At 68.4% G+C, this 12,112-nt stretch overlaps 1 protein-coding gene across 4 annotated transcripts; it reads right to left on the bottom strand.

The window, feature by feature from the left end:
• Nucleotides 1-1,116: 1,116 nt before the first annotated feature.
• Nucleotides 1,117-7,886, bottom strand: PDE4C (phosphodiesterase 4C). Of its 4 annotated transcripts, none has more exons than XM_017839033.1 (15): nucleotides 7,738-7,886; nucleotides 5,896-6,078; nucleotides 5,780-5,816; nucleotides 5,605-5,669; nucleotides 5,435-5,484; nucleotides 4,799-4,914; nucleotides 4,530-4,623; nucleotides 3,905-4,083; nucleotides 3,724-3,822; nucleotides 3,488-3,652; nucleotides 3,306-3,405; nucleotides 3,066-3,220; nucleotides 2,857-2,979; nucleotides 2,497-2,679; nucleotides 1,117-2,414 (listed from the first exon to the last, which is right to left on the bottom strand). In XM_017839033.1, the coding sequence occupies exons 1-15, from the start codon at nucleotides 7,884-7,886 to the stop codon at nucleotides 1,899-1,901; spliced, it is 2,214 nt and encodes a 737-aa protein (XP_017694522.1). In that variant the 3' UTR covers nucleotides 1,117-1,898. The 4 variants fall into 4 exon arrangements, with proteins under 4 accessions (XP_017694522.1, XP_017694523.1, XP_017694524.1 ...); XM_017839034.1 differs by having other exon boundaries at nucleotides 4,799-4,911; XM_017839035.1 differs by lacking the exon at nucleotides 7,738-7,886 and adding an exon at nucleotides 6,896-6,957.
• Between the last annotated feature and the right edge of the window lie 4,226 nt (nucleotides 7,887-12,112).

Here is a 12,112-nt window from a genome sequence, read left to right as displayed (position 1 = left end):
GGATCCAGGCTCAGGGATGGATCCAGGCATGGGGATGGATCCAGGCATGGGGATGGATCCAGGCTCAGGGATGGATCCAGGCATGGGGATGGATCCAGGCTCAGGGATGGATCCAGGCATGGGGATGGATCCAGGCATGGGGATGGATCCAGGCTCAGGGATGGATCCAGGCATGGGGATGGATCCAGGCTCAGGGATGGATCCAGGCTCAGGAGCAGACCCACACATAGGATTGGATCCAACCATGGGGATGGGCCTAAGCTTGGGAATGGACCCAGCTGCAGGGATAGATCCAGCCATAGGGATGGATCGAGGTTTAGGGACAGACACAGCCATAGGGATGGATCCAGGTTTAGGGATAGATTACCCTTAGGGATGGATTCAGCTGTAGGGACAGATCCAGCCACAGGGATGGACCATGGGTGCTGCCCCCACCATCCCCGGGCAACAGCTCCACCACCTTCCTTGTCCGTGGATTCTGCAGCCCCTCAGCCAAGCACGGGATGAAAAGGGCTTTTTCCCACCAGCTCCTGCCCTGCTCCAGCCCGGCAGAGTCTGGGACAGACTTGGGTTTGAGGAGTTCCGGGAGCACAGAGCCTCAGCTGGCCCCTCTCAGCACAGCCCCTCTCCCCCAGCAGAGGCAGGAGGACACCCAGCACCCACCAGGAATGACCACCCCGTGTGGCTCCAGTGCTCCCAGCTCATCCCTGGGCTGGGAAAGGATCATCCAGCTCCCAAGGCCCTGCTGCCTCCACGGGGGACAGTGTGGGGCGGGCAGGGGGTGAGAGCCTCGGGGGCCCCACGTGCCGGGGCAGTGCCGGGGCAGTGCCAGGGGTGGGGACGTGTTTGCGGAGATAAATCACCGTTGGGAGCAATGCGGAAGAGCCGGGAACGGGCCCCGCGCCGCGCCAAGCCGGCGATTAAATATTTACCTTAGCAGGCCGTGGTTGCCAGTGATGGATCTCAGCGTTTCCAGGGAGGAGCTCCTTTTGTTCCAGGCCCTCCCTGGTGCCCGCAGGGGCCACCAACCACGCCAGTCCCCGGGGACATTGGCACGGCTCCCGTGACACCAGGAAAAGGCACTTCTAAGGTAAAGAGGCACTTAAAAGGCTCGTGTTTAGGGTGGAACAAACCAGGTTTAATCTCTGGAAAGGTGAAGGAAAACCCAGAAGGATCCTGGGGGGCTGCCCCCAGGCAGGATGCCGGAGACACGGGGGTGAGGGGGTCACAGCACCCGCCAGGGCCAAAAGTGTGAATTAAAAACGCAGCATTTTCAGTGATCACGGAGCAGAAATGCAACTTTCCACCCCGAAAAACGTGTCTTTCCGCCCCAAATATCCACGTGAGTGTGGCCTCGGAGAGGCTCGGAGTAAAAAGTGAGCTACAAAAGGCTTTAAAAAGTGAACCTGTCCCCAAATAAATAAACCTCTGACTCGTGCCCGTGCCGTGCGCCGGTGCCTGGGGGACCCTCATGCTGGGGGTGCCACCAGCACCCTTCACCCACCTCCCCGTCCCACTGTGGGACTGCTGTCCTGCGAGGGGCCACCTGGAAAAGTGCTGGAATGCTTTTGGCTGTGCCCCAGCCCTGTGGGGGACTCCTTCCTGGAGCCCTGTGGGGTGTGATGTCCTCAGGGCTGGGCTGGGGCCAGAGCACAGTGTCCCCAAGCCTTGCCTGAAGGGGACAGGGGCCTTTCCCAGCAGCTGGTGGGAGATGGGAGAGGGCGAGCAGCGCCTTCCTGTCCATCAGGACCTGCCCAGACCCCGCACGGGGACATGATTTGGGTCCTTCCACGCCCTGTGTGGTGCCACTGCCAGCTCCCCGCTGTCCCCAACACCGGCCAGGGCAGAGCCCAGTCCCACGTCCCCGTGGCAGCGAGGGGACCCACCGGCCGGTGCCGCTACGTGCCCAGGGACAGGAATGTGACGTTGCCCTCCGTGTCCAGGCACAGCCCTTGGCTGTCCTCGGGCCCTGGCACGGAGCACCCGCCGCCACCGTCCTTGGGCAGCGTCCCCTCCAGCGCCCGCCGGTTGTCCACGTCCGTGGGGCGGGGCAGGGGCGAGTCCCGCTCCCCGGGGCCGGGGGACAAGCGCCTGGTGTCGGCCGACTCCGAGTCGTCCGTGCCCGGCGTCTTGGAGCCGCTGTTGTCCTCGTCCAAGGGGCTCTCAGGCCCCTCCAGCTCCGTGTCTGACTCACCCTCCTCCTCCTCCTCCAGGGTCAGCTCGAACTGGAACTTGTCGGTGTTGGCGGGGGACGCGCCGGGTCCCTCGGGCGGAGGGGACGGGCTGCGCCGGATCATGCTCTGGTACCACTCCCGGTTGTCCTCCAGCGTGTCCAGGAGCTCCTGGGCGTCGGGGTGCACCAGGTCGGCCCACGTCTCCCACAGCGGGTGGGCGATGAAGTCGATGAAGCCCACCTTGAGGGGGGGGAAGGAGGCAGAGCTGAGCCCCCGGCCCAGCCCTGCACACCCCCACCCCGTCCCCAGGCCGCCGCCCCACCTGGGACTTCTCCACGGAGGCGGTGTGCTTGTCACACATGGGGCTGATCTCCATCCCCTTCTCCCGCTCCCGGTCTCCCTGGTGGAAGAACTCCACCATGATGCGGTCGGTCCACTGCCGGTACAGCTCCAGGGGCTTCGTGGGGTTGCTGAGGTCGGCGCAGTGCACCATGCTCTGCAGGACCTGTGGGCACAGCCACGGTGTCCTTTGTCCCCCAGGACCACCCCCACACTGTGCCAGGGACCCTTGGCCATGCCCGGCTGTGGTTGGGAGCCACCAGGCAGGATGTCCCAGCAGCCCAGAGCAATGCCCAATGTCTGCAGTGCCAGGAAGGATTCCCAGCCGTGTCCCCCTGCCCACCTGGATCCGGTCGGAGTAGTTGTCCAGCAGCAGCACCCCCAGGCTGGTCACCTTCTTGGTCTCCACCATGGTCTTCAGATCCGCCAGCAGGTTCATGTGCTTGGACATGTCCGTGGCCAACACCTGGGCAGGGCAAGCCGGGAACGGGGCTCAGCCTGACCCCCCCCAGCCTGGACCCCCACCCCGGGGTGGTCCAGCCCCCCTCGTACCATATCGATGACCATTTTTCGGAGCGTCTGCCTCTGCTTCCTGCTCAGGTTCTGGAAGATGTCGCAGTTCTCCTCCTGGAGAAGCTTGAAGCCCACGGCCAGGTGGTGGTTCTCCAGCACCGAGGCGTCGTTGTACATCAGCGCCAGCTCCGAGTCTGTGAGAGGGCACTGGTCACCCTGGGGAGACCCCAGGTGGGGTCCTCCACACCCTCCCAGCTCCATCCCTGTTCCCCAGCTCACTGGTGTTGATGAGGAACTGGTTGGAGACGCCGGGGTGGTCGACGTCGTGGATGGCGCCGGCGAAGATGGCAGCCATGATCTCCAGGTCCGTGAAGACAGCCTGGGAATGGTGGGAGAAGGAGTTGCGGGCGTGTTACAACCCTGCCAGACACGCCTGGTGGCCTCAGGAGACCAATAATCACCTCCAGGGCAGGCGTGGAGAGGAGGACGTGGGTGGACTGCGCCACGTCGGCGGCGTGGAGGTTGTTGTGATAGGCCACGTCGGCGTGGTAGTGGTCCTCCAGCGTCAGCATGTAGGTGATGAAGGTGTTGACAGGGATGCGGAAGGTCTTCATCAGGTCACGCTCCTGCAGGGAGGCGGGAGGTGGCTCGTCCCCATCCGGGCACGGGGACAGGGCCATCCCGCCGGGATGCTCACCTGGAAGATGCTGTACATGATGACGGTCAGCGGGCGGTTCCCCGAGTACTCGGCGACTTTAAACACGTTGAGCCCCCACTTGTTGGTGTCCTCCAGCTCCTGGGGACCAGAGGGACGGAGGTCCGTGGGGGGCTGGCGCCAGGGACCCTGTGGTTGGGTGGGTCACCCGTGCCAAGCCCACCTTGGCCAGCAGCCCCTCGTGGTCCGTGCGCACCCCGAAGCGGGGGATGCCGGCGGCGGCGAGGCTGGAGCTGTGCGTGAGCTTCCTGACGCCGCTGATCTGGGACATGGGGCGCTTCCTCCGCTCCTTCTCCTTGTCCTTGGCCAGCGCCGAGGGGATCTCCACCTCGTGCTGCTTGTCTGGGATGGCACCGGGGTGGGCGTGAGCAGGGTGGGAGCCCAAATTCCCCCCCACGACACCTCCCTGGCTCGCGCTGATGACGCGGCGCAGGTGACACCGTGATGTCGTGACAATTTGGGGGCTGCGTGGGGGGTGCCCAGCACTTTCCATCACTGCCCTGCACGAGCCACCCGCCTGCCAGTGGATCCAAACCCTGCCCTGGACACCCCTCCAGGCCCACGGGGATTTACCCAACAGCCCCAGTGCACCAGCAAGCACCAGCAAGCACCAGCACACCCAGCCAGGAAAAAGGGTGTTACAGCCCCAAACAGCAAATCCTGGGAAAGTCCCCCTCCCTTTTCCCTCCATTTCATCCCTTCACAAGAAGCAAGCGGGCACAAAGCCCACCCTGCTGCCAGCAGAGGGGTGACCCCGGTGGTGTCCCTGGGGTGGGGGGGGTCCTCACCCAGGAAGGTTCTGGAGATGTACTCGGAGACCTGGTTCCCGGAGCGGCTCGTCTCCGAGAGGTGCGTCAGCTCCCGGTTCAGCATCCGCTTGAACTGCAGGTGGTGGGCAGAGCTCAGCGGTGTGGGGGGCACACAGGACCCCCAGCTGCCCATCCTGGGGGGATCAGTGGTGCAGGGGGCCAGCAGGACCCCCAGTTGCCCAGCCCAGGGGGTTCAGTGGTGCCAGGGTCCCCATTCCCCCCAGGGTGACCATGACAGGGCCCCTTACCTTGTTGGAGGCCATCTCGCTGACCGAGTGCCTGGTCTGCAGCGTCTCCAGCTGGTCCAGGCACCAATCCAGCTCCTCCAGGGTCTCCCGTGAGAGCTTCTGGTGGGCATCTTCTGCTGGGGGCACCCGCCAGCTTGGCAAGGGACCTGCCGACGGCGCGACCACCCGGCACAGGGGGGCTCGTGCCACCCCAAACCCGGGGCCTCGCCGGCGTGGCGGCTCACGGCCCTCGAGCGGGGCGGCCGGGGGCACGGGGGGACGCGGGGCTCGGGGTCGAGCATCCCTGGGCAGCGGGGCTCGGCCCCATCACACCGCCCCCATGGCGTGGCAGCCCCACGTGCCACAGTGTCCCGTGGGGTGACAGCCAGCCCCGGGGGCAGCCGGGCTCCCGCGGGGCCCCGCTCACCGCCGGGTTTTATTAATGGAAGGTTTGACGTCAACGGGAGCTTTTCCACCGCCGCGAAGGGCGGCCAGGCGGGAGGAGCTGCCGAAAACCAGACATGGATCCCAAAGGGCAAAGCCGCGGCTCTGCCCTGCCTGGAGGGGGCTGTATCCCCCCGAGGGCACAGCGGGACCCACCCTGAGGGCACAGGGACGGCCCCAAAACATCCCCACCGTGGTCCCCCCGGCACTCACCGGACAGGCTGGCCTTGCTCCCGGAGGGCAGGCTGCTGCTGGATCCTCGCCTGCGAAACACGGGGGGCTGAGCAACCAGGACCCCCACAGCGGTGCCCTCGCCCTTGCCATGGGTCGGGGTCTCCCACCCAGGTGAGACCCTCGCCCTCCCCACCCCATGGCCCACTCACTTGATGCCGGCGCGGTCCTGGAGGTGGGTGAGGTTGCTGCGGACGGTGCGGAGGCTGGCCAGGACCTGGGGGGCGAGAGGGGGCTGGGGCCGGGCCGACGCCCCCCGGGGCACACCCCCGGGCGCTGGGCACAGGCCGTGTCCCCTCCCGGGCAGGGCACAGGGATGGCACCTACCTGGGCGAACGGCGTGACGATCATGTCTTCTCCGTGCCTGTGGGAGCAAAGGGAGCGTGAGCCTGGGGGAGGGCAGTGGGGTCCCGGGGGATGCAGGGAATTGGGGGGACACTCACAGGTCGCTGGCGATGGAGGAGTTGCGGGACATGGCTTTGGGGGACAGGTCATAGTCGCTGTCGGAGCGGTACAGGAAGGACTCGCGGCGCTGCCCGTGGGAGAAGGTGCCCTGCAGGACCAGCCCCGGGCTGGCCTGGGGGTCCAGCGTGCCCCGGCCTTGGAGGCCATTCTCCAGGTCAAAGCTGCGAGGGGAGAGGAGTCAAGGCTGGCATGGGGCAAGGTGTGGGGGCACAGCCGGCGGGATGCCACCAGGTTTGCCGGGCTCTCGCTGCCATTGTCCCACTGAGCCAGTTTGGTGGCCCCTGTGGTGACACCGGTCACCTCCCAGCCTGGCCCTGCCACCTCCTTCACCCAGTGCTGAGAATGGGCACAACTCAGTGCACGTGGACCCTCTCTCAGCTCCCTGCCAGCAAAGCCAGGTTGTCCCATGTCACCCAGGTGGGACAGGCCCCCCTACTCTGAAGCTCCCAGCTCCAGAGACCCCGGGCAGGGCCAGCTCCTGCCTGTGCCATCCCCACCCTGTCCTCAGCACTGTGATCCCAAGTCCTCCAGAGCCCCAAAGCTTCCATCAGCCCTGGCTCGGGGGTGCTGTGTCCCATGGAGGGGACAGTGTCCCAGCCATGGCACAGAGCCAGGGGACGTCGAAGGACAGAAAACGCCACAGAAGCCAAGCCTTGGCCCTTGGGGACGTGCTGGTGGCAGCCCGGGGGCACCTCAACCAGAGTCACCTGGCAGCCATGTGCATTCTTGGGGGGGACAGGGGACTTAGGGACAGGGGTGGTGACCCTGCAGTGTCCCCAAGCTGGCTGCGGCCGCCTCGCCCCCCCCTCCTTCTCCGCTGGCCCCGGGGTCATGGGAAAGGCTGCGCGGAGCAGGGACACAGCGAGGGCCATCCAGCGCCTGTCCGTCACCGCCGCGGGGACGGGGAGCACCGGGAGAACTGCGAAAGCGCGGATGCCACTGGGGCCACCCTGTCCCCAGCGGGAGCCCAGCACCTACCAGATGCAGGAGTGCCTCCGGGACGGGCACCGGCTGCCCGGCAGCATCGTCCCGCTCCGGCAGCCCCGGTCCCTGTGGCGTGGCCGTCCCCGGCAGTGGCAGTGCCAGCCGGCACCGCGTCATGCCATCCCCGCAGCCCCTTGTTTTCCTGCCTCGCCTTCCCATCCCCGATGGTACCGGGGACACAAAGCCGCATTGTCCCTCCGACGGCCCCGCGGGTGATGCCCGCGTCTGTTCCCGGCCCCGTGCCACCACCTCTGACCCCGCTGCCACCGCAGGGGACAGCCCCGGGGGACACGAGCCCCCGCCGAGGGGCCGACGCCGAATTAACCCCCCTCGTTTCGGCGCTAATGACCGAGCTGTGCCCGTGCCGGGCTGGGGGGGGGGCCGGGGCCGCTATAAATAGTTGCTGTTGCGGAGGGATGTGCTGAGCCCTACAGCGCTCACGCAGGTGGGGCCGGCACCCACCAGCACCCGGGGGGGGCACCCCAAAACCAACCCTACAGAGCTCCGAGCCGGGGAGGGCAGGGAGGTGCCGCGGTGGGTGAGTGGGTGCCTCGATTTGGAGGGAAAAGCCCCCCTCCCTGCCCACCGGGCCACCCCACCGCGGGTCCCTGCCTGGCCACCGCTGCAATGAGCGTGTCCGTGCTTAGCCGCGCTCGTCCAGCGGCTCCCCCCTGCCCGGCTCAGCCCCTGGCCATGTGGGGACACCCGCTGTCCCCTCCTCGTCCCCCCCGTCCCCGTGGGCACACAGCGCTGGGGGGGGTGTCCCCTGACCCTATCCTGGCAGCACAGCCTGGTGCCACCACCCCCCCGGGGACCCTCCAGCGTCCCCCCCTTACCAGAGGGGATGCGCCACGGTGAAGCGCCGCTGCAGGCGGATGCTCTGGTTCATCAGGAGCTTCCTGAAGAGGACGGGGGAATTGCGGGGGGAATTGCGGGGGGAGGCTGCCGGAGAAGCCCCCGGCGAGGGGTGCGGGGTGGGCAGCATGGCCCGGCTCAGGGACCCCCGGCGCGGCCCCGGCGCGGCCCCGGCGCCCCCGGTGCGGAGCAGGAAGCGTGCGGCCGTCCCGGCCCCGGCGGCCCCGGGAAACTTTCCATCCCCCTCCCGCCCTGCGCCTGGGAAATTAAACAACTGTCTGGCTCCGGCAGCCGGCGCAGGGAGCGGGTCCCCCCCCGGTGTTCCTGGCGGCCCGGGCACGTGGCCCCTCGCTGGCCCGGTGCCACCGGCCACCCTGCTGTCTCCCCGAGGCGGCAGCTGCTCCCGAAAGGGCAGGGGTGCTCTGCCTGGGCACACGGAAAAAATGCCACATGGACCCCTCAGCGAGCCAGACGTACGGAGTGGACGTGCCACGGTGCCACCGAGGGGCATGGATAAGCCTGGAGCATCCCAAACACTCGGCGTGGATGTGCCACGGTGCCACCAAGGGACAGGGATGAGCCTGGAGTATCCCAAACACACGGTGTGGTTGTGCCGTGGTGTGGTTGTGCCATGGTGTGGTTTGTGCCATGGTGCCACCAAGGGACGTGGCTGAGCCTGGAGCATCCTGGACTTGCAGTGTGGACATGCCACAGTGCCATCAAGGGGCACGGCTGAGCCTGGAGCATCCCAGACACGTGGTGTGGTTGTGCCACGGTACCACCGAGGGACCAGTGAGAGCCAAACCCACCCCAAATTGTGGCCCAGCCCCTCCCTGGTGCAGTGTCAAGCCCCCTCCTGGGGCCGTTCCTGAGGGGAACAGGGAGCAGCAGGATGAGGTCCAGCCGGTGACAGTGGCACCGTGGGTGACCCACCGGCCTGGCCGTGGGAGCTGGCACCTGCCCAGCCTGATGCAGCAGGATGTGGATACCTGCTGTTCCCAGCGGCCACAAAAATATCCAGCAGCTGGCAGGGAGCCAGGGGGGACAACAACGGGGCCTCTCCTGCCCTGCAGGAGCAGTGGGGACCCCAAAACCCACCGGGTTGGGGGGGTCACCCTCGCTTCCAAGGGACTGCAGGCACGACTGTGGGGACGTCAGAGCAGAGGGGGTGCTGGGACAGAGGGACATCAGGGCACGGGGGTGAGGGGGAAGAGCCCCCCCCAGGCTGGCTGGCAGCCAGCAGCCCCTGGACAGCCGGGACAGGACTGGCCACAGGACAGTAAGTCCCTGACCCCAGGACAGCCAGTCCCTGTCGGACTGTCGCTGTCCCCACGTGTCTGCAGGGGTGGATGACAAGTGACACCGGAGCCATGACCCTCAGCTGTGCCAGCTCCATGCTGACCCTGCAAGCTGGGCTGGGAGAGGCACGGGATAGGGGGAATGGCCCAAAAATAGCCCTGCAACCACTGCGGGGGGGGGGGCTGAGGTCATTTTGGGCAGAGCCAGGCCAGCCCTGCGGTGGCACCGGCTGGGCCAGGGGATGGGGACAAGCAGGGGGTGAGGAGGATGAGGGCAGGGGTTAGGGACAGGAATGGGTGGTGGGGACAGGGGGGACAGGGGTGACGGGGACGGAGGGGATGGGCACAGTGTGGTGGGGACAGGGGTGTTGGGGATGGGGTGACAGAGGCAGATGGCGATCGGGACGGACATCCCGGGGCCGGTGACAGAGGGGTTTGTCCCCAGCCCACCGGGTGCTCTGCCGGTGCCGGTGCCCCGGTGCCGCTGTCCGCCCGCCGGTGCTGAACCCGGGAGCGTCCCCACCAGCAGCGCCTTGCCCGGTAACCCCTTCCCGGTGCCAGCGGGGGCCGGCATCACCTCCCCGCTCCCCGTCCCACCCTTACCGGGGGGGCTCGGACTCATCGCCGCTGCTCGGGCCGCTCTCCTCGATGGTGAAGACCACCCGGGCTCCCTCGGGCTCGGGGCCGCGGGCCGCCTCCGCCAACCGGCAGCCCAGCGGCGGCAGCAGCGGGGTCCCGGAGAAACGGCGGCGGACGGCGCCCGGCGCGGCTCCCGGGCCCGACGGGGCGGCCTCGGCGGCGTCGCGGCAGCGCTGCGGGGACACGGGGCGGCGGTGAGGGGCGCGGGGAGCGGCACCGCGGAGCTCTGCGGGGGCACCGTCCGTGTCCGAGGGTCCCGTCCCGGGGCAGCCCCGTCCCGTCCCCCCCTCCCGGTACCGGGCGCCGGTAGCGCGCTGGCGCCCCCTGGCGGGCACGGTGCGGCGCTGCACCCCGGGGGTACCGGGGTGATACCTGGGCGGGGGGGGGCACGGGGAAAGGGCACAGCCGGTGCACCGGGTGCGGTTCGTCCCGCAGCGCACGGAGCCACCGGGACACCCCCTTCCTCCTCTTCGTCCCGCCGCCACCAGAGGGAACCCCCCCTCCCCCGGTTCCCCCGGGACCCCGCCGGAAAAGCCCCCGGAGCCGGCGCGCAATTACGCAGAGGTGAATAATAATTAACCGCCCATTAAGGGGATAATTAACTCCCGCTCAGCGCCGCCAGCCCGGTTATTGCTGCCCGCGGGGCCGGCGCTGGGACGCCCGTACCGGGGACACCCCTCGCCCCCTCCCGCGACACCCCCTCGCCCCCCGAGGTGCCCCCCGGTGCCGGTCTCACCTCCGCGCCGAGGAAGGGCAGCGCCGTCCGGCTCCTTCTCATCGCCGTCCCTGCGGGGGGAGCTCCGGGAGCTGCGGCCGGTGAGGGTTCGGGGGTGGGGACCACCCCCCCCGGGGCTGGGGATACCCCGGGGACACCCCGGGACCGGGACACGTGGGTTGCTCCCCCCGCTTCCGTGATTTACGGGCGCCTGATCTTGGCCCCCACCTCGGGTTTCGGGGCCCCTCCTTCCCACTCCCGGTGCTCCCACCGGCTGGATGAGGACAGGGACATCGGGCCTGAGGCCACGGGGGTGCCCCCCCCAGCCCGTAGCACCCACCAAGCTGTGAACCCACCGATGCCACCTTAATGATCCACCACGGGCACCCACCCCCGTGAGGAACTGGGGCACAGCGGTGCACCCACAGAGACGCCAGGACTGAGCCCCTCCACGCCCCGGCTGGCACCGGGAGCAGCCTCATCCCAGTTCCCAGGGGATGCCGAGCCCCGGCACGGGGGTCCCCGCTGCCGCCAGCCCCCCGCCCTGGCCCGCAGCCCCTTACCGGTGCCCGGTCGTCGCCGCCAGCCGCGGCCTCGGCCGAGTGCAGCGGAGCAGAAGGAAGGCGACGTGCGTGCCTGGCCGCTCGCTCCCTCCCATCCCACCTCGTCGGGGGGGCTGCGCGGCCCCCCCCACCCCGGGCACCACCGCCCCGCACCCATCCCGCCGGCCTGGGAACACCCCGGGGCCTCAAGCCCGGAGCGGGGGACCCCCGAAAGCGGTTGGGCCCTCCCCCGGGAGCGGGGGTTTTCCCCGGGCAGGGCACATGGCAGACGGGAAACCAGAGCTGAGCAGCAGCTTCTTTATTCAGCAGCGCGGGGAGCCCCGGGGGGGCCGCGGTGTGTGTGGGGGTCACCTGGGTGTGGGGTGGGTGACAGGGGACTCCTCCACCACCTTGCTCTAGGGGAGAGAGAGACAGTGCGGTGAGCACCCACACCCTGGCCCCCTCCAAGTCCCCCCCTCCCCAGCCCTGGCCCCCCCACTCACCATGGGCACCTCGTCCAGGTGGTGGAAGGGGGGGGTCCCACGGGGGGTCCTGCGCCGGCACAGCCGCACCAGCAGCACCGCTGTGCCCCCCACCAGCACACAGACGAAGAGGCAGATGATGACGACCACGCCAGAGCTCAGCTGCTGCTCTGTGGGGGCGAGACGGGCACCCCATTACCCCCCCCAGCACTGCCAAGCCTCGTGCACCGCGGAGGGGCTCGGGGTGAGAGGGGGCTCAAGACTGGCTCCAGTTCTCCCCCTCCACCATCCCCTACATCAGAAACCTGGCATCCAGTTCCTGTGTCACCTCCACCCATGGGGGAACAGCCTGGGGCCCTCCCACACCCCCTCAGTTGAGGTCCTGTGACACAGAGGTTGGGGGAGAAAAGGGGAGCCCTCAACACCCCCCAAGGAGGCTGGAGCAGCCAGGGGGTCTTGGGGCTCACCTGCACCCCTGAGCCCCCCTCTGAGTGCAGTCCCAAGTGGGGGGGTCTTAGGGGACCCCAGGGCTGCTGCCGTGCCCATACCCAGGTCACCTGCCTGCCCAGTGCCCCCCAGCCTGGCTCTCACCTGAGCTGCCGGCCACGATGCCGGTGGCCAGTGTCGTTCTGGAGCTGGTGGCCAAGGTGCTGTTGGGCTCAGGGCTCACAGTGGGTGTG

The sequence above is a fragment of the Lepidothrix coronata genome, unplaced genomic scaffold, assembly GCF_001604755.1.
Source record: "Lepidothrix coronata isolate B3197 unplaced genomic scaffold, Lepidothrix_coronata-1.0 Scaffold371, whole genome shotgun sequence".
NCBI classification, from domain to species: domain Eukaryota; kingdom Metazoa; phylum Chordata; class Aves; order Passeriformes; family Pipridae; genus Lepidothrix; species Lepidothrix coronata.
The sequence above is the reverse complement of the archived record's forward strand: the minus strand, read 5'-3'. Positions and strand labels throughout refer to the sequence as shown.